The following is a 19,938-nucleotide window of genomic DNA, read 5'->3' as shown; positions in this document are numbered from 1 at the left end:
TATCCTCTGCCCCTCTCTGCCTATCCCTCCACTGGCTTCTATCCTCTGCCCCCCCTCTGCCAATCCTTCCACTGGCTTCTATCCTCTGCCCCCCTCCTCTGCCTATCCCTACACTGGCTTCTATCCTCTGCCCCCCCCCTCTGCCAATCCTTCCACTGGCTTTTATCCCCTGCCCCTCTCTGCCAATCCCTCCACTGGCTTCTATCCTCTGCCCCTTCTATCCATCTCCGAAAGGATACAATTCAAAATATTACCACAACCACTTACAAAGCCATCCACATCCCTGCCCCCGGCTATAAAACATCAGTATCTGACTTCACAGATGCTTTTGTTGGCTGAAGGGGCACACATTCCAAAAACACTCCACAATTTTGTAGAAAGTTGTTATATTTGCAAAGGGGGAGGGTGGCTCCAGATTAATGCCCATGATTTTGGAATTGCATGATGTCCACCAAGCTCATATAGATGTGATGGTCAGGTGTCCACAAACCTTTTGTCATATACAGGGTTATTCACAAAATGGTGAAGAGTTAGGAGAAGGCAGGAGAGGTGAACAATCTAGGACAAAATAGCTGATTTGGAAAAATTCTCCAATTCAGCTCACTTTCCAGTTCAGCTATGTTGTCCTAGATTGTTCACTTCTCCTGCCTTCTCCAAACTCTTCACCCTTATGTGAATAACACTGATAGTGTTGTGTATGAGCTAAGCTGGCAATAGACCTAAAAGGACACGAGGCATTATGAAGCCACCTGTCAGGCAAGGGCATAATTAAATAATGGTTTGTTGTTCACTCCTCCTCGAAAGGAACTTGAGCGCTCTGCAGACATCACATGATCATATATAGTCATGGCAATGGTGGCCGAAACTATCCAACTTGTCCGAAAGTCAACTGCTATTTCCCTTTGCAATGAGCTATGATCTGAACGTGGCTTGTAGGCGCTCCACACATAGGCTGATTGGGTAAATTTCTTCTGACCTTCAGACCCCACCACATATCATGTCATGTCTCTGGTGACCTCTTGCTGGCTTGTATGGTTTTAATTTTCCTTGGGGACAGGTGGGGTCAATGGCTTCAGTATTGGTTCAACGGCTTCAGTATTGGTGGCCAACAACTGTCAGTGAAAGTTCTGCTGCTGATGTGCTGGACAGCTCCCTCTACTGATACAGAGGCCAGCTAGGATACTTAGGGTACAGTGCGTGTTAAATCTGCAGACGTTGTAATGTAGATCAATGTTCAGTAAGGCAATTGCTATTGCCGAGGGCTACACAGAGCTTACTACTTAATGTTAATTGTTTCTACAGTTTACACTGGGGCAATTGTGGCTTTTTCTGAGGGCTGCACTAATTTAAAAAAAAAAAAGGATTTTACCAAACATTTGCCCTTACAGGGTTTTCTCTCCTATTTCTGGCCCCCGTTAAAATCCTGCAGATGCCAGTTCTATCAGTGTTCAGAGAGTGATGCCTCTACCTACAGTGGAACGCTGACTTATAAGACCGCATTGCTCTTCTCTATCCAACGCAGAGAGAACAAGGCCTTGGTATTGGGTACTTCTTGGGAAATGTTGCCAGGACTGCACATTAAAGTAGACCTATACATGGTCACTAAAATCCCTTAATCGCTTTAACATGTTAATGTCATTTCAAACGTTCTTTTTAAATCTGAATTAATATTTGAGGATCTTGCCACAAAGTTCTTTGTTTAGGCATTACCTATTATGGGGTGACAACTGTCTCCCAATTGTGGTTCTGTGTTGTCACTAACGATGATCCTGGGCTTGGCGTGAACCCAATTCGTTTGACTTTGCTCAAGTCCACTTAAGGCCAGGTTCACACCTGGGTGATCCGTGACTGCGTGACAATAATGCACGAAACTGTGCGGATGGCCATGCGTACACAGAATCGCACTCCCCCGCCGATCGCGCTGACAGTGCCATTATTTTCGAATGGCACCCCAGTCGCTCCAGGCAGATTGCGCGGTTTCCCGCCTGTGCAATTGTGCAAAATTGTGATTTAAAAAACCACGTGGTGCCTGTCTCCAAAAAAGGTACAGGTACCTTTTTTTCAGTGATTGCCGCATGGCTGTAACCCCATTGAAATCAATGGGGCTGCATGGCAACGGCTGTATGCACCTGCACACGATTGCGCGACGAAGCCTGCACCAGCCCTAAAACTGTCACCACCACCTGGCCCAATCATTTGCAGCAAGCGCATTCTCCATCCCGCAGCTATACATCGCAAAGGGGTAGGGAATGCCCCTGCTGCAACCGCTGCCACTTATTCGGCCAGGAAAGGGGGTAGCGGTCACAGTTTTAAGCGGACTTCAGCTAAATGGATTCGCATCAAGCCCGGTCTGATCACTTGTTTCACCCTTTTACATGCATGGTGGAGACTACAAGTGGCACCGTTGTCACCATCAGGAAGCCAATCCTGAGCAACAGTGTGCAGCTGTTATTGGAACCAGCACATGTAGACAGGAAGTGACTGTAAGAGGCCGGAGGGTGAAATGGGCTCGCACTAAGCTCAGGATGAAAAGCTGAAAACAGTATTTCATAAAAGAAAAAGGTCAATTGTTAATGATACACAGGGGGTTAGCTAAAGGTCATGCAGTTAGAGTTGAGATCGACTTTAATTCTGGTTTTTTTCCCCTTATTTTTGTTTTCGGTGCAACCCATACACTACCGTTTTTTACAAATCCTCACATCATAATAAAACTTCGATGTGTCCGGGTGTCCTCTTTTCACCCGATTTCCATTGCAGACCTCTGCTCCGTCTCTCTCCCTTTTTTTTCTTTTTGCTCTCCTCGACCCGTCTGCTCTGCCTCGCGCTCGAGTCGTTTCAGAATAATACCAAACAAGGTAAAAAAAAAAAAGAAAGAAAAAATTATTCACGATGCTTGCTAAAACCATTCAGCTATGCTCTGCCATTGCCTGCATATTCGAGGATCTGTCATAACAGATTCACTCAGGCCAGTTAACGGTATTTGCGGTTTGCAAGATCCTACACGCCAGCTGAGAATGACAGACAAATAATTATCACTTCTCTGGCGCTATCTTGTTCCAACCTGTCCCGGGACTCATACAGCTGCCTGGTAGGAGCATAAAAAAAAAAATAATAATAATAGCCCGCAGCTACATATCTCTCCTTCTCTCTGTGCTGCGTAGTTGGTGGTGCCGTTCGCTGGGATCCATTGATTACACTCGCAGGCAAGTCGTGTTCAGTCCGTTTTTCAGAGACTGGAATGTACGGAGGGTGGGGGAAAATAATTGTTTGGGCAAATCATTTCATTTAAGAAAAAAAAAAAATGGTATAAAATAACCCCAAAACAGACAAGTCTAGACACCGCCTCGTCAACAGCTGAAGATAACTGCTGTTTTATCAGCTCCAAATGTGTTGGGACACATAGGCTAGCGGATCGACAGAGTCTGGGGCCATTCAGGGGGCGTACGAGGGCTCCGCTTCTCTAGGGGGCAGAAGTGAAGTTTGTGTGTAAGTCAAACTGAGACTGGGTGTTAAAGGTTGTTTATTAGACTGGACTTGCCTTGTCAAAGATGGAGTCACTGGTGTCAAGAGCCGACAGGTCGCCTGCAGCTTCCGGTGCAGCAAGGCCTTGATTTTGCACTAAGGTCTGAGCTCTGCACGTCTGTGAGGCAGATATTGGACTTTGACAGTTTATAATCACCAACATAAAAAATAAATCGTCTTCTATTTATTTTATTTTTTGCCAATCAATGCAGCAAATTAAAGGATAAAATTCTATCTTATGTCGTGAAATCACAAAGTGTCTAATATCTCTACAAGATCCAGATGCCTAATCCTTTATTGAAAGCCCTTCTCTGGAATATGATCTAATGCAAAAGTTTTTGATTCTAAGTGGGGAAAAAAATATCTTTCTAGAACAAACTTAAATTTATAACTCTTCCGCCCGGTGTCGAGCTGGGCAGATACCATTTCCAGGGCACTACCACAACTAGATGGCGTTGAGGAGCATAGGAATTTCCTAAGATCCCTGGCGCTGTCTAGTGGCAGTAGTGCCCTGCCAATGGCATCAACCCAGGGCATAAGTGTTCTAAATCAGCCCCAAGTGTATTTCTACTTTTGCAATCAAATTTAAGAAACCCCCACTTTATGTTGTTATGAGTTCCCATTCACACAGCATACCTAAAAATATTACATGCGGTTTGGAATATGTAATTGTCCCTGGATGTATCTATTGTGGGTCCAGGGATAGTGATCTATTCCAAACTGCATGTAATTGCATCACATACGATTACATGCAGAGTGCCACTTATAGATGCGACCGCTGTCAACCGGTCATTCCCTTGAATGGGTGACGCAGCCACATCTAAATTTGACATTTGGTATTCCTGCTGCAGGAATACCAAATCTCACATTCACACATATTGTGAATGAAGCCTGAATGTACATGTAAACCCAGTCCATAAAATCTTATATAAGCTTTTATTTAGCATGAAATGATATCAGGACAATAAAATGTGACTTATATTTGGCCAGGGTTGATGTCTTTCTAATAAAATGTGACTTATAATTTCAATGTTATCTCCTGTTAGTAAAATGTCATGTATATATATATTTGTCATATATATTTTAGGGTTGAGGTCAGGGCTCTGTGCACGACATTCGAGTTTCTCCACACCAAACTCATCAAGCCATGCCTTTATGGAGCTGGCTTTGGGTACAGTCATGCTGCAACAAAAAAAGGACCTTCCTCAAACCATTGTCTATAATGCCTTTGTATGCTGTAGTGTGAACAGAGCCATTCATTGGAAATACTCGAACGCAATCATTTGGAGTTGCATACATATACAATTGGCTATAAAGTGTAAATGGGACATAACTATCAATGTATCTTAGAGGGTATTGGTCCAGACCTACATATTTAGTGCTATGTAAAAAACAGTTGTGGGTGTTTGTTAAAGGATTATTAAACTCTCATTTGTTTTTGCATATATCAGGCAGTAGATATATGCAAAATGCTAAAAAAAAAAAAAAAAGGGTTAATACTTACCGGTGTCTCCGATGCACACTCCCATCCGAACATCTGAAAATTTCGCGGGGCGGCAGCAAAGGATCTTGGGGCGGGTGCATGCGCAGTTCAGATGTTCGGCCGGGAGACAAGGAGAGACACAAGGTAAGTCTATGGAGCAGCGTGCACCCGCACAGACTCCGTGGGACATCAGAGAAGAGGAGGACAGAGGAGTCAGCGCTGGATCGGAAACCCGCACCAGCGCTGGAGGGACAGCTAAAAACGACAGGAAAGAAGATCGGATTTAAGGTAAGTCCTTACATAAGCACTGTGGGAGAGGGGGGGCTATTGCTCTTAATGTCACTTTAACTTTAGATGGGTTTTGCATTCTTATACAAATCTATGGGAATGCAGAATTGGCTTAGAGCAGTTTCAACACAGGTCAGAAGGACAGAAGCTACAGAGCAAATGCACCTGTCAATGAATTCTGAATGATCTGACTTCCCGGCCTTATCTTGGGGAAACAATAGCAATTATCTGTGATTATTTATTATGGGTTATCAATTCCCTAAATGTGGTGCCTGCAGAGGTAACAGTGTGCGCATAGACATATAACAATTTCTCCATCTGTTCATCGTCAGCCAATAATTAACTCAAGTCTGTGGATAGCACTGTGGCCTTGCAACACTGGACTGTTTGATGAAAGTGACACTTGCCACTTTGCTCATTTACGTGTTTGCACTGAATGGGCAAAGTGACAGTCCTTGGAAAGGTCCCCCATCCAACCCAAGGATATTTACCTCTCTCCTCTTCTGATCCTTCCCCCATTGCAGATGGCAGGAAAATACTCTGTATCAACGGATTGTTTTTTTTGACATGCAATGAATAAGATGACATATATGCTACCCCCAATCTTTGTTTTTCTGGCCTGTTATATTTTCCAGGATGTAAAAGAAGCATCAAGTACCAGTTTGACTTCAGAAGATGTCACTAGCTAGCAGGGGTGTCCATAGCTTTTTTGCTACCTGAGGCTAGGAATGGGGGGCGGGGGGTGCACTTTTTTTGGGGGGGTTGGGTTGGCGTTGGTGCATGCTAACACGGTGGCTTGGCGGTATGCCTCTACATCCCTCCACAGCTCTGACCCGTATCCTACTCAGTTCCTATGTAATTATGTCACTCTTTGCCAGGAGCTGAGCGGTATGCTGGCCAGAGCTTCCCATGCTGCTATGAGCTGGAGCAGGGAGATGTTTATGGCCCTTACACACCTCTCCCGTCCAGCACTTAGCAACTGGGGCGCCCTGGCCAGAAGGTGGGCGTCAGGCACGGTGCAAACATTGCCATGCCTCTCTACCAACCACCCACGTAACCAAAAGAGATGCCGCTTGAGGCAACAGCCTTGGGCTGCTCCATTATAGGGTTCACCCTCCCAACTGAGCAAACTGAAGAAAGAAGCTGATTGGTTGCCATGGGCAACTGCTCCAGTTTCTGTCTGCTCCAGTTTTGATAAATTCCCCCCATCAACGGATTAATTTGTTTCTTTGAACATCATCCCCCCTATCACCCACACGTCTCCCTCAGTGGTCAGTGACAAATGCTGAGGCTTGTAGTTCTCCTGCAGCTGTAGTGATGCCTGTTCTATGTGAATGATATCAGAGGATGTGAGATGTGTTTTGACTTGATAATCTTATTAGCCGGGACATGTTTGTGTGGGATTGTGTAGTGTGTAATTCCTGCAGGCAGGGGGATTGCTGTTCACTCGAGGTTTATCCGTGTCATAACATGGCAGAATGAGCGCTCATCCCATCATATACAGCTCCTCTCCTGGAAAGTCTCCTATCCAAGGCAAGTCCTGAATTGTCTGGGAATGTCGACATGAAAGGGGGCCTTTCACACAATCTGGCAGCACCTGGACAGGAAGAAAAATCCCCCAAAAGCTTTTGTTATAGACCTGATATGTATTGTAGTCTGATATATTCCCCGCCACTTTACACAGAATGTGGAACCAATGGTGGTATCCTTGTCCCTGCAATGCCCCCTCAACATTGGGACACTGCCTGCATGTTTATGGGATTACTGTGTGTGTTATACGCCTGAAGTGTAGGATTGCTGCTTCCACAGTTATATTATGGTAAATATGGTTAATCTAGTAAAATATAAAATAATTGGACAAAAATGATTTCATTAGCAAAATATAATATATTTAGGTAGAAGCCGTGTCTCTATAGTAAACACGTATGTGGACAGAAGTGATGTCACTCTAGTCAATGGTCCCCAAACTGGGACTCCTCCCTTGTTTTTATCAAACCCTTGGAACACTATTCCTCCCACTGACACCAATGATGGGGCACTAGTCCTCCCACTGACACCAATGATGGGTCACTAGTCCTCCCACTGACACCAATGATGGGTCACTATTCCTCCCACTGACACCAATGATGGGGCACTATTCCTCCCACTGACACCAATGATGAGGCACTACAATTCCCACTGACACCAGTGATGGGACACTATTCCTCCCCCTGACACCAGTGATGGGACACTATTCCTCCCACTGACACCAGTGATGAGGCACTATTCCTCCCATTGACACCAGTGATGGGACGCTATTCCTCCCACTGACACCAGTGATGGGACGCTATTCCTCCCACTGACACCAGTGATGGGAGACCATTCCTCCCACTGACACCAATGATGGGGCACTATTCTTCCCACTGACACTAATGATGAGATACTATTCCTTCCACTGACACCAATGATGGGGCACTATTCTTCCCACTGACACCAATGATGGGACACTATTCCTCCCATTGACACCAGTGACTAGGGATTATTCCTCCTCCCGCTGACCACAGGTGTTTGGTCATGTTTTTTTATGTCAAAATGTTTTATTCCCCTATAAATCTAGTTAATTCTAATTTATTTTTGGACACTTGAGCAAAATGTAACTTGCTGTACATTTGGAAAGCCGTGACTTCTGTAATGTCCAGGTCATATCTGCAGTATGGTATACCTTGTATCTGGAGAACATGCCACACTTTATATATTGGTGGTATTGCTTGTGGCACTTGGCCTTCCTACCAAGACTCCAATTAAAACCCTTTTCATCTCTTCTAATTATCGGTTACTGTGATAAAAGTAAGATATAATAGACGGGCACATAAGGTAATCCGGCAGTTCAAATATTTCTTCATGTATGGAAACAGCTGTTTAGAATAACATAGAATTTTTAGGAGTAACAACATCCTGCAGAAGAGTGTTGTGAAAACAAACCTGAAAGAACACCTCTAAGCACTATTTACATCTAGACTTTCCATGTAACCAAACCCTAATGCTATTTGAGGAACACCCTCCCCGTCTCATCCAGACACGGAAGGATTTCCATATAAACTGTGTGGCCGGTGCAGCATGCCTCCCAATGATAGCAAAGCAGGGTGGGCACCGACGGCAAGTTATTCTTTGGTGCCTGGATTAGTAGATCAGATCTTTGCATATTAGCATCCCTTCCAGCCTCAGAAACGTAGATAAAGGTAAATGATTCTAATACGAGATCTATAGAGCTCTGCCACATAACAATGTTGTGTAGGGGATCCCACCGCACTCCTCACCAAAAATGCCCCAACTTTCAATGGGGGGGTGTGCTGAAATGACAGCAGATGGCGCTGGATCAGACAAACAAAACAGTAAGTCACCAGCACTCCAAAGGTTCTCCAATCAAAGTTCCTTTCATTCCATGTGTACAGTTACATCACTGAGTGTAGCAACAATTGGTGATATAACTGTACACATGAAATAAAAGGAACTTTGCTTGGAGAACCTTTGGAGTGCCAGTGAGTTACTGTTTTGTTTCATCTGCCATATAACAAGATTTGGGTTTAGAGTGAAGTTCAATTGCTCTCCTTTATTTATAAGTGTGTTTTATGCGTGTTTTACGACACATGTTAAAGTGCTGCAAATTACACACTCCGGATAAAACAATTATTAGATGGCAGAAGAGGGCCCTGACCTAATCAGCTTACAAACTAAGAGGCCTGGCAACGCTGTACACAGAAGGTAAGGAAGTGGTAGATTTATGGCAGTTGGTTAGTCAATAATAAACATTAGGTGTAGAAAGGGAGGTTGGTAGGCATGCCGGAAGAGCAGGATGCCGAGGAGCTGTTTAACCCAGACTTTCCCAACCATTGCCCTGTGAATCCCTGTGGTTTCTCAAAATGTTGATAGGGGTTCCTGGCAGCCCCTAGGTTGATGGTGGTAGATCAGTCCGCAGTAAGTATCTACCACCTAACAGTGCCTGCATAATTTCGGCATCAACATCATGCCAGCAGCATGGGAGCAGTGGGGCTTCTCCTCTGGTAAATAACTGCTGATACCATTTATTCTGGGATCAGCAGAGAAGTTGCCATGGGAGGAAAAAAAGACTGTAAAGGGAATTTATCAAAATCTGGAGCAGTTTTGCTCGGCAACCAATCAGCTTCTCACTTTCATTTTCAAATCTTAACTGAACAAATTGAAGAGAGAAGCTGATTGGTTGCCCTTGGCAATTGTTTCAGATGTTGTCTGCTCCAGTTTTGATAAATTCCCCCCTGTGTATTTATTGGAGACATAAGAAGAGTAGGCAGTTGGAGAACTTGGCAGAGAGGGGCAGAATAGGAGGCGTCATTAGAAGAGAAGATGATTGGCAAAGAGAGGGCAGCAGTGGAGGAGGCATGGGTGGGATAGATGTTTGGAGAGATTGATGGAAAGGACAGCAGATGAGGAGTCATGCAAGAAGTAGATAATTGGAGTGATTGGCAGAGCGGGTGCAACAGAGATGGAGCCAGGAGAGAGCTACAGTAGATGATTGTAGAGATTTGCAGAGATGGAACAGGAGCCATGGAAGGGGTAGATATATCTTCCAGAATCATTAATTGTACATTGTAAAGATTAGACTCCTGTTTGACCAGATCTAATACAGTAGACAAAGCGAGATATTACAATGGTGTGGGGACCATGAAGCAAAGCTTAATGTTACTATGTTAGCACAATGAGCTGTGTAAATCATCAGTGCAGCTCTAAATGCCTGGGGGCCAGGAAGGCACTGAAGAGATAGATAGCCAATTATCCATCAATTAGCTGCTATTACATGTATGCTGACCTCACAGAAGATTGATTACACAGGGAAGTCCGCTGCATGGGATACATGTGTGCAACCAGAGGAAGTGTACTCTGCAGTGATTCATCGATCATAGTTACTTATATATAGTGTGTGTGTATAAAATATATGAATCTCTTGTTGACCAGTATCTCAATTTCAGCACATTGAAGTCCGTTCCAGCATACACAAAAATAAACAAGATTGATAACATGCTACTTAGTCATTGTACATGTAGTGCAGTCCTTATAACTATAATTCTTTAAGTAGTCAGAATATATATAAAAGTGAGTAATAGTCTACTATACAGAAGCTGTGTAACATATTATCAGTATTAATCCTCACATTAAATAACATCTCGGCGCTCTTTATAAAAGCCTGATTTCTATTGACTTGTCCCAGCAAACCTCTGTGATTCTGTGTTGCTCCGAGTAAATTTTTGGGATCACTTCCTGTCACGACCTGTCCTAACCTGTCAGGGGATAATCTTTAATTCTCTGTAGTATCAATCCTTGACATATTTCAACACTCGGGGTACGACGTAAGATCGGAATGGAAAAGATGGAGCCCTGGGTGACTCAGAAAGATACAAATATGACTTTTGGATGGAACAGAGCCGTACGTGTCATGGCGATGGAATGAATTGAACAATTACAATTTCCCAGCGCGGGCTTGTTCGGCATTAAGTACCCCCTCATAAAGCTTTGTACCTGAGAATTAACAGAGCATTGTGCAGAAATACATTTAGTGCTGAGCGTAGAATACACCGAGCTTCAGCATTACAGTGTGTCTGCGAGAACTGTTCAGTGACTTCAACATACACGGTCGGGTCAGAATTTGATGTAAACAACATGAAAGCATGGATCCATCCTGCCTTCTATCAGCAGTTCAGGCTGGTGGAGCTTTGCATTATGGATGTGCAGCTGACAAATCTGCAGCAACTGTGTGATGCTATCATGTCAGTATGGACCTATCTCTCTAAGGAATGTTTCCATCACCTTGTTGCATCCATGCCAGGACGAATTAAAGCAGTTCTAAAGACAAAAGGGGTCCAACCGTGTACTAGCAAGGTGTACCTAATAAAGTGGCCAGTGAGTGTATACATATGTACATTTGTATTATTGATGCTTCCAGATACTAGCACTTGCGTACCCATTTAAGAACTACATCATTTTTGGGGTGGGTGCTGGTCATTTGTTGTTTATAATATATGTATATATCTGATGAGGAATAAATGTTACTTTTGTTAAGATGATTATCATGGCAAAAGTGGGCGAAGGGAACGTTGGTCAGGAAATGTTTGACACACATGATGTCCACTGTCCATGCATGTACTGAGGACTGGGCACTGAGGGGTACAACACATGCATTGGGGACCGTGCACTGCGGGCTTACTGCAAATATGCTGGGTACTGACCAGTGAGGTTAATGCACATGTGCTGAGGATTGGCTGCTGAGGTGTTAACACACATGCGCTGGTGACTGGGTACAGAGGGGTTAATACTTATAGGCTGGGGACTGGGTTCTGAGAGGTTAATGCCCATATTCTGAGGGGCTGATACACAAGTGATGGGAACTGGCTGCTGAAGGGGATAACACATGTGCAGTATTTATTGGGCACTGAGGGATTGATACTTATGAGCTGGCTCTCCGGGGTTAAAGCATATGCTTAGGACCCATAATGCCTTCACTGCCCAGTCTCTGAGGAGTTGACACACATGTGCTGAGGGCTGGGTGTATATATAATTTATATTCAGTCATTGAACATTTTATTAGGCATGCCTTCTTATTACCATAAGTAACCGAGCAGCAAGTCGCACAGCAACAGGTCAAAAGCATGCAGAGATGGTGAAGAGGTTCAACCAGACATTAGAATGGGAAGGATGAATGACCTAAGCAACTTTCACTGCATATCCATTGTGGGTATCAGCAGGATGCCGTGAGAAAATAGAATTCAGACTGTTCTGACAGCAAAAGCGGGTTCAACATAAACTGGTCACTAACGGAGTTATTCACAAAAGGGTGAAGAGTTTGGAGAAGGCCGGAGAAGGGAACAATCTAGGACAACAAAGCTGAACTGGAAAGTGAGCTGAATTGGAGAATGTTTCCAGTTCAGCTATGTTGTCCTAGATTGTTGACTTCTCCAAACTCTTCACCCTTCTGTGAATAACCCTGTAAGAGTTCATGACATTTCTATCTCATACATTACCTGTGTATTTCTCCTATACTTATCTCCAATGTCTTTTTTTTTCAGTATTCACCTTTGTTGAAAAAGCTCTACTGCCAGATTGCCAAGACATGTCCTATCCAGATCAAATTGGCCAGCCCCCCTCCACCCGGCACTGTGATACGGGCAATGCCAGTGTATAAGAAGGCCGAACATGTGACAGAGGTGGTGAAACGCTGCCCCAACCATGAGCTGGGTAGAGACTTCAATGAAGGTAAGGAGGTGCTGGACCTCATGCAAAGCCTGCATCTATGCAGCCCTCATCAGCCAGTTGTTTTCTGACCTGCATTCCAGTTTATGATCTAGGCAATCCTTTCACATAGCACAGCCAAGTCCTGGATCCCTTAGCAAACTACACAGCATTAAAGAAATTCAGCCTGGTCCAGGCCCCCGCCCAGCTTGTGAATGGACAATAGAGGGGCACAGCCACACACTAATGAGTCATCCCTTTGCTGTCCAGTAAACATGTTCACAGTTTGGGATTGGCATCACTGTATAAAGCAGAAGTACCTGGATGGCACAAAGTGCTCCCCTTTCCTGCCCCAGTGTGAGCGCTATTGTACATGCAGTTACAGGAGGATAATATAATGACAGATTTTGGTACTTTTTAGTAAATACTCAGCTAGACTTAATGTCTTCTTCTCATTGTCTTTCCCTTCCCGTTGTGATCTTTGGAACCTTACTTCACTTTGGCTCCATGCCTGAAATGCGTACCGTTCGCCCCTCAACAGAGTGTTATCAGGGTCTGACATAGGAGGTGCATTTGGGAATTTTAAACCAGCACACCCAGCTTAGACAATGGCCAATTAACCTACCATCATGTCTTCAGCATATGGGCTAAAACTGGAGTTCCCGGAGTAAACCCATGCAAGCACAGGGAGAACATGCAAACTCCATGCAATTGTCTTTATATACGCTAATTCATGTGTTTGTGCAGCATGGTGAAAAAAAGGGGCGGGCTTTGTAGAGGCAAGGGTGGGGCTTCAGGGTGTCTCCAAGTTCAGCAAATTTATGAGTCCTCATAACTAAATGAATTTTGGCCTTTAATGCACATAGGGCAGAGTTGGGCAGGACAACAGCTAAGAATACATCATCCCCTTTCTCCTCGCACATGATTGGCTATCCTCACTATCCTCTCTGCTATCTGTCTGTATCCCAAATTCTCAATAGGAATTGAGAGAGGTATTGAGAACTACAGTATGTCAACAGTAGTAACAATGAGAGAAAAGTGCATGGATGCCACGAAGCTGATTGCTGCTGCATGTTGGCACAGATTGTCAGTTGCTGTGTGTGGGTGGTTAATCTTTAGCTATTGTGTAATCTCTCATCATTTTGTGGCTGATTGCAAATAACGTAAACCAAATCGAGTGCTGGGGGGCCCCAAGCCAGTGATTAGAACCTCCACACCAATCCACCCATCATGACTGAGTCTCGTTATGTCTGGGATGCTGAATCATCAGCTTGCATGATGGTTTAATAAAATATTCTATTCTTCTATATATAACTATTATCTCTTCTCCCTCCTTTAAAGTATGTTGTCCATGCGGGGATACAGCCCCACTAGCTGCACATACGTGCTTTCCCTCCCCAGACATTCCATTAGACTTTGATGACCAAAGAGAGGAAGCCCTGTGTAAGTGATGACTTGGAGCTTACACGGGAATGAGGACTCTCTTCCCACCTCCATGTGACCGCACTGGATGTCCAAGCAGCCGATTACCATTGTATTCATTACAAAGGTATTTTTTGTAAGCAGCTAGTGCAAGCACCTGAATATGTCTTGGTGTCGGCTTCCTGTAATATCCCTCCTGGCAGCATTAGTAACAAGTCAGACTCTGGTGCAGTACACATCTGCTTATAGTGAAATTGCTGAACTAAGAAGATGATAGACTAGGGGTAGGCAACCTCTGCACTCCAGCTGTGGTGAAAAATCCCATCATGCCCCTGCATCTGGGGGTGCCCGTAGCTGGCATTGTCGAGGTTGCCTAACCCCCATGGTAGACCAAACAGAGGGGAAATGTCATCCGTGTTCTTTTATTTATTCCTTCGCTGTCCAATAAGCAGGCTGGAGGTATGTTCTTGACCATGCTATTGCTTGTGTAGTTGGGGTCCAGGATCTGGCTGAACAGAATACAAATCCTTTGGCTGATTGAACAGTTCCCGTATACACAGCTTGACCACAGAACAGCAATAAAGATTTGTAATGAGCGATAAAACACAACGCTGCCTGATGCAGGCGGGACACAGACACATTATAACACAGGAACTTAGGTAATCCCATGTTTATTGATGCATAGGTCTCTAATGATGACATTTCTTTCTACTTCTTTTTTATTGTGTAATAATATTTGGTTTTTAAGGTCAGTCGGCACCTGCAAGTCACCTGATCCGTGTAGAGGGCAATAACTTATCCCAATATGTAGATGACCCGGTGACCGGAAGGCAGAGTGTCCTGGTCCCCTTTGAGCCACCACAGGTAACATATTTAATGGATGATTTTGTGTTTTTGGATTAAGTCTTGTTCATCTAAGTGTCAAAAACAGAGAATCTGCTTGCAAAACACAAGCTTTGTCCTTCCCCCCAGACAGCCCTGCCTTTACCCCTAACGCTCAACCTGAATTTCCTTCTACTCCCAGCCTCAAGCTGCCTTCAAATACTGGATGGCAGCTGGCCATGCGTGCACAACCGGCCCACCCAACAATCTTTGGAATAAAACATCTTTTCATAAATGAGAAGGTTCATGTTGGGTGAACTTGCATGTGTGTGCCTATCGGGGAAGCAACAGTAATTGGCCAGGAAAATCCATCACATCCAATCAACCTTCCCCTAAACAGACGTGAGCAGGGAGCACCGACAAGAATAATGGGGGACCTGCATAGGGCCGAGTCTGGCTAATGCTACTGTTTGTAGGCACTGTCACTCCTTTGTGTCCTCTTCCCTTGTTCCTTACATCTCTGTCTACCTCACACTTGCATATTCATCATTTGTCCCCATTTTAATTCTGTGTTCCTGCACTCCGGCCTTACTCCTATGTGCTTCCTCCTCCTAAATCCTCTTTTAACCCTGTGTTCCTCCCTCGCTTTCTTACTCTTCTGTGCCTCCCCCACTCTGGCCTTAATGCTATGTTCCTCCCCTGCTTTGGCTTTACTCCTGCATCCTTCCCCTGCTTTGGCTTTACTCCTGCACCCTTCCCCTACTTTGGCTTTACTCCTGCATCCTTCCCCTGCTTTGGCTTTACTCCTACACCCTTCCCCTACTTTGGCTTTACTCCTGCACCCTTCCCCTGCTTTGGCTTTACTCCTGCATCCTTCCCCTGCTTTGGCTTTACTCCTGCATCCTCCCCCACTTTGGCCTTACTACAGTGTGCCTCCCCCCATTGTCTTACTCGTTTGTTCCTGTACCACTTTGGGACAGGCCTTACCCCTGGGTTCCTCCCCCATTCTGATCTTGGTCCTGTGTTCTTCTCCAACTCTTGATTTCCACAAGTTTCCCCATTTGCTCTTTACTTCTGTGCTCCGCCTGCTGAATGTGTCCATCTATATGCATGTGTTTGGGTATCAATACACATACATATAGATACACATACATATTGTGTGCAAAATAGTGTGTTGTGTGTTAAATATATACATTTACACAGTTCACATGAATACACATTTCTGATTAATTCATTACATTGTAAAATGCTGAAGGAAGGTATAGATATACTGTATTATTATTATACAGGATTTATATAGGGCCAACAGTTTGTATGATGTATTGCTTTACTTTGTCAGGTGGGAACAGAGTACACTACCATCCTGTACAACTTCATGTGTAACAGCAGCTGTGTTGGAGGGATGAACAGAAGACCGATCCTCATCATCATCACCCTGGAGACCAGAGAGTGAGTAATCTCCATTGGTGTTGCTGGGCATACCTGTTGTGAGACAGTATGGAGGCTGCCAGTACTTCTGAGAATGCTTCTTCCCCAGATGAAGTTCGGCTTTAAACATTACTGGGTATTACAGTTGGCACAGCTGGTAATATCTTGTGGTTTACAAGCATCTGGTGAACCATCCTTTCATAAACATCAACACTTGGGGTGCAAGCAAGTGTTCTTGTTAAGGCTCATCAGGTGGGAAGCACAATATATCCCCCTTCTGCATATCCCAAATTATTATACAGGATTTATATAGCGCCAATAGTTTGCTCAGCGCTTTACAATATGAGGAAGACATTACAATCACAAGACAAGATGGTAAGGAGGGCCCTGCCCCTGAGGACTTACAATCTAAAAGGGAGGGGCCAGTGATTAGGGTTGCCACCTGTCCAGGATTCACCCGGACAGTTCAGGTTTTGAATGCTGTGTCAGGGTGTCATGGCAGCAGAAACCCGGACACAAGATGTCAGGCAGACAGGGGCAACCAAAGAAAATAGTCTCAACTGTGATATTAACATATAAATGGGCAGCGCTATTTACCTATGAATAAGCCACCACTCATTCTCCCCAAAAAATGTCTGCACGTCGCTTGAGTGTTCGGGTTTCACTTGAAGAAAAGGTGGCAACCCTACCAGTGATACATGAGGAGGTAGCTGTGTGGGGATGAATTGTTTGGGAATGTGATTCAGTTCAGTGGTTAGGTTGAGGTGGGATAGGCTTCCCTGAAGAGATGAGTCTTAATAGGAATAGAATTAGGAATGCTCATGCAACCCAAGCATCCTTGTTTAATTCTAAAGTTGGACCAAAATACATCTGCATACAGTCAGATCATATCTCCAAGTCTGACCTTCTTCGGAGTCTTCATGAACTTTACCGAGAAGGTCCCAAGTCCTGTTCCTGTATGTTGCTGAGCAGGATTTGAAATGTGTTTTTGCCTCACTTGTCCCGGCAGTTATTCCAGTCACTGAGATCTATATACATATAATACACAACACAATACATATCTTCATTTTTCTTTGTAGTGGACAAGTATTAGGCCGGAGGTCATTTGAAGGGAGGATCTGTGCGTGTCCTGGCAGGGACAGGAAGGCTGATGAAGACCACTTTCGGGAACAAGCAGCGTTAAACGAAACCGCGACAAAAAATGGAAATGGCACCAAGCGCAGTGAGTGTACGAGAAGTATGATTATTCATTCGCTTTATAACTCCCTTTCACTTTTCTGTTTCTGAAATCTCCATTTGTTGCACTTCGAAGAGTTGACTGATTATTTCTTTGTGACTCTGAATTGTAATCTTTTGTTTTCAGCATCTTGCAAGCAGAGTCCTCCAGGAGTAACAGGACTAGGGGCAAATATCAAGAAAAGACGCCACGGCGAGGAGGAAATCTACTATGTGCCTGTAAGTATATGAGATTGTGGGTTATCGGGGTGTTTAGGTAACTCATCTTCTACATTACACAGAGGAGGAGGAACAATGTAAGTTTAGGTTAGAGGGAAAGCCAAGATAAGTCATGACACCAGTTGTAGCATTTTCTTAAAATATATGTCAGGGCAAAAAAAATACATTCAGTGTACTGTACCTAATACCCGCACATGTCCCCATGTTCTGTACCTCTAAAAAGCTGAAGTACAGAAAAATTACTTTTGAGAAGTGGAGCACCAGAATTTGGACCCGCCAGGCTCTGTGAGGCCTAAACGCCTTCCTCTTTGGATTGGGGTGTCTGGATGTCTTTAAAAAGTGCAGTTTGATGGTTGCTAACCCCTGGCCTCGTTGGAAAGCAGGAACACTCTGGTCTTTGACACAAGGCTACAATATGAATTAAAACAAATTCCGCTCTCCACCAGAGGGACTCGTAGAGTCTGAGAACTACACCAGAGGGAGATGGAGAGAGACAGTGTGGAGGTCTTATGAGTCACAGCCCAGCCTCGTATACAGATATATAATGGAATCTGTCCGCTCCTCAGGTACGTGGTCGGGAGAACTTTGAAATCCTAATGAAAATTAAGGAGAGCCTGGAACTGGTGGAGCTAGTGCCACAGCAGCTGGTGGACTCGTATAGGCAGCAACAACAGCAGCTTCTGCAGCGACAGTAAGTTTTACTCTTTGCACCATTTTGGGGGACTTTCCTCCTCTGGTGGAAAAGCATTGCAGCATTTTGAAGCCTGATGCTAAGCAGGCAGGTCCATTAGAAACAAATAAAATAATGCAAATATCTGCAGGCAAATGTCTGATTCTAGATCACAAAACAGACCCCAGTATAATGCTACATTCGGTGAATGCATTTTACTCTGTTTATAGCCTGATAAACGGGGACACATCTGGACTTATCCAGTAAGGTTATATGAAATAACCAGTTATGTCTGTGCTACAGCAAACTGATGGGTTACTACAACCTGGGCCATCCCTATAATGAGGGAGCCTGAGGCTTTTGCCTCAGGCGGCATCTCTTTGGGTCATGGGGGGAGGTGGCAGGCAGAGTGGCATGGCCGCTTTGCTGCACAATATGCCTGCCACCCCCTTTCCGGCCAGCGCATCCCAGGTTGCTAAGAGCCAGAGGGGGAGATGTGCAAGGACCATGCACAGTTCCTTGCCCACCTTATAGCAACCTGGGATGCTCTGATTTGATGTCCCACTTGGCTCCTGGCAACCAGTGAAGTCACTGATTGCCAGGAGCTAAGCATCTTGCCTAGGTCCTGCCAACCGGTGATGTCATGTCACCAGTTGCCAGATGATGCAGAGGCCACACGGATGCCTCCTCCACCCGCCCCTTCCCTTCTAGAATCCCTACCCCGCACCACGGTCGCAGGCTGCAAAAAGGTTGGGGACAACCCTGACCAGACCCTATGCTTTTGCTTTGCCTTACTGGATATACCCAGCTCCTTAGTGACTCTCTGGATCATGATGTAATGTCCACTAGAGGGCGGTGTTCATTGTCTGAACTGATTTCATGAGCAGTTTCTTGGGTAGTCATTTTGCCGCAGAATGAATGAGGTCTTCATCATTGCACATCATTTCTCTTTGCAGTGCACACATCCAGTCCCAGTCATCGTACGGTCCCGTTCTGTCACCGATGAATAAAGTCCATGGTGGAATGAACAAATTGCCATCAGTCAACCAGTTGGTGGGACAGCCCAATCAGCACAACTCAAACACAGCTCCTGGTATGTTCCCTATGGGTAAGCATGAACGATAACTTATATTACAGATCTGTTCTATTAAAAATGTCTTCAGGTCCAACTACACCCAAAAGGGAAGGATTGCAACTTCAGGCAGGTCCTGTTACCTGTCCCACCCCCCACCCCCCCCACCCCCCACTGGGGAGATTTCCCTTTCCTCCTGCTTCTAGAGACACCGCATTTGCAACAAAGAGTGACACCAATGGTCTATCCTTTCTCACTACCCAAAACTAAAAAACTTGAGTTCCACCATATTATATGTCATGAGAAGTACAGGTGAGAGGTACAGTATATCTTTTATAGTTTTGGATGGAGTAGGGAATGGGTAAAAACCCTGTTATGGTGTTTCCTTGTCCAGTTGAGATTATTTCCCATAACGTCTTCCAGGACAGCATCACGAGATGGAATCTCCTCCCCCACACACAGGAAACACGTCACTTAATCTGCTTAAAAGACCCTCCTCTCCTCCACTCCCTCAGTCTTTTGTGTTTCCTCAGTCAAGCT

The 19,938-nt window shown here is 44.7% G+C and overlaps 1 protein-coding gene across 2 annotated transcripts in view; it reads left to right on the top strand.

Moving 5' to 3' along the window:
* TP73 (tumor protein p73) overlaps positions 1 to 19,938 on the top strand; it is an 88,969-nt gene that overhangs the window by 58,589 nt on the left and 10,442 nt on the right. Inside the window, exons 5-11 of one of the 2 annotated variants that reach the window (XM_018576886.1) lie at positions 12,367 to 12,553; positions 14,700 to 14,815; positions 16,113 to 16,222; positions 17,281 to 17,438; positions 17,565 to 17,656; positions 18,223 to 18,347; positions 19,283 to 19,419. In XM_018576886.1, the coding sequence (XP_018432388.1) occupies positions 12,367 to 12,553; positions 14,700 to 14,815; positions 16,113 to 16,222; positions 17,281 to 17,438; positions 17,565 to 17,656; positions 18,223 to 18,347; positions 19,283 to 19,419 (925 nt within the window). Of the gene's footprint in view, positions 1 to 12,366; positions 12,554 to 14,699; positions 14,816 to 16,112; positions 16,223 to 17,280; positions 17,439 to 17,564; positions 17,657 to 18,222; positions 18,348 to 19,282; positions 19,435 to 19,938 lie in introns of both variants that reach the window. The other variant, XM_018576893.1, reaches the window with a different exon arrangement.

The sequence above is a fragment of the Nanorana parkeri genome, unplaced genomic scaffold (assembly GCF_000935625.1).
Source record: "Nanorana parkeri isolate BGI_ZX_2015 unplaced genomic scaffold, ASM93562v1 scaffold5, whole genome shotgun sequence".
NCBI classification, from domain to species: domain Eukaryota; kingdom Metazoa; phylum Chordata; class Amphibia; order Anura; family Dicroglossidae; genus Nanorana; species Nanorana parkeri.
Note: the sequence above shows the minus strand (reverse complement) of the source record. Positions and strands in the feature narration are given on the sequence as shown.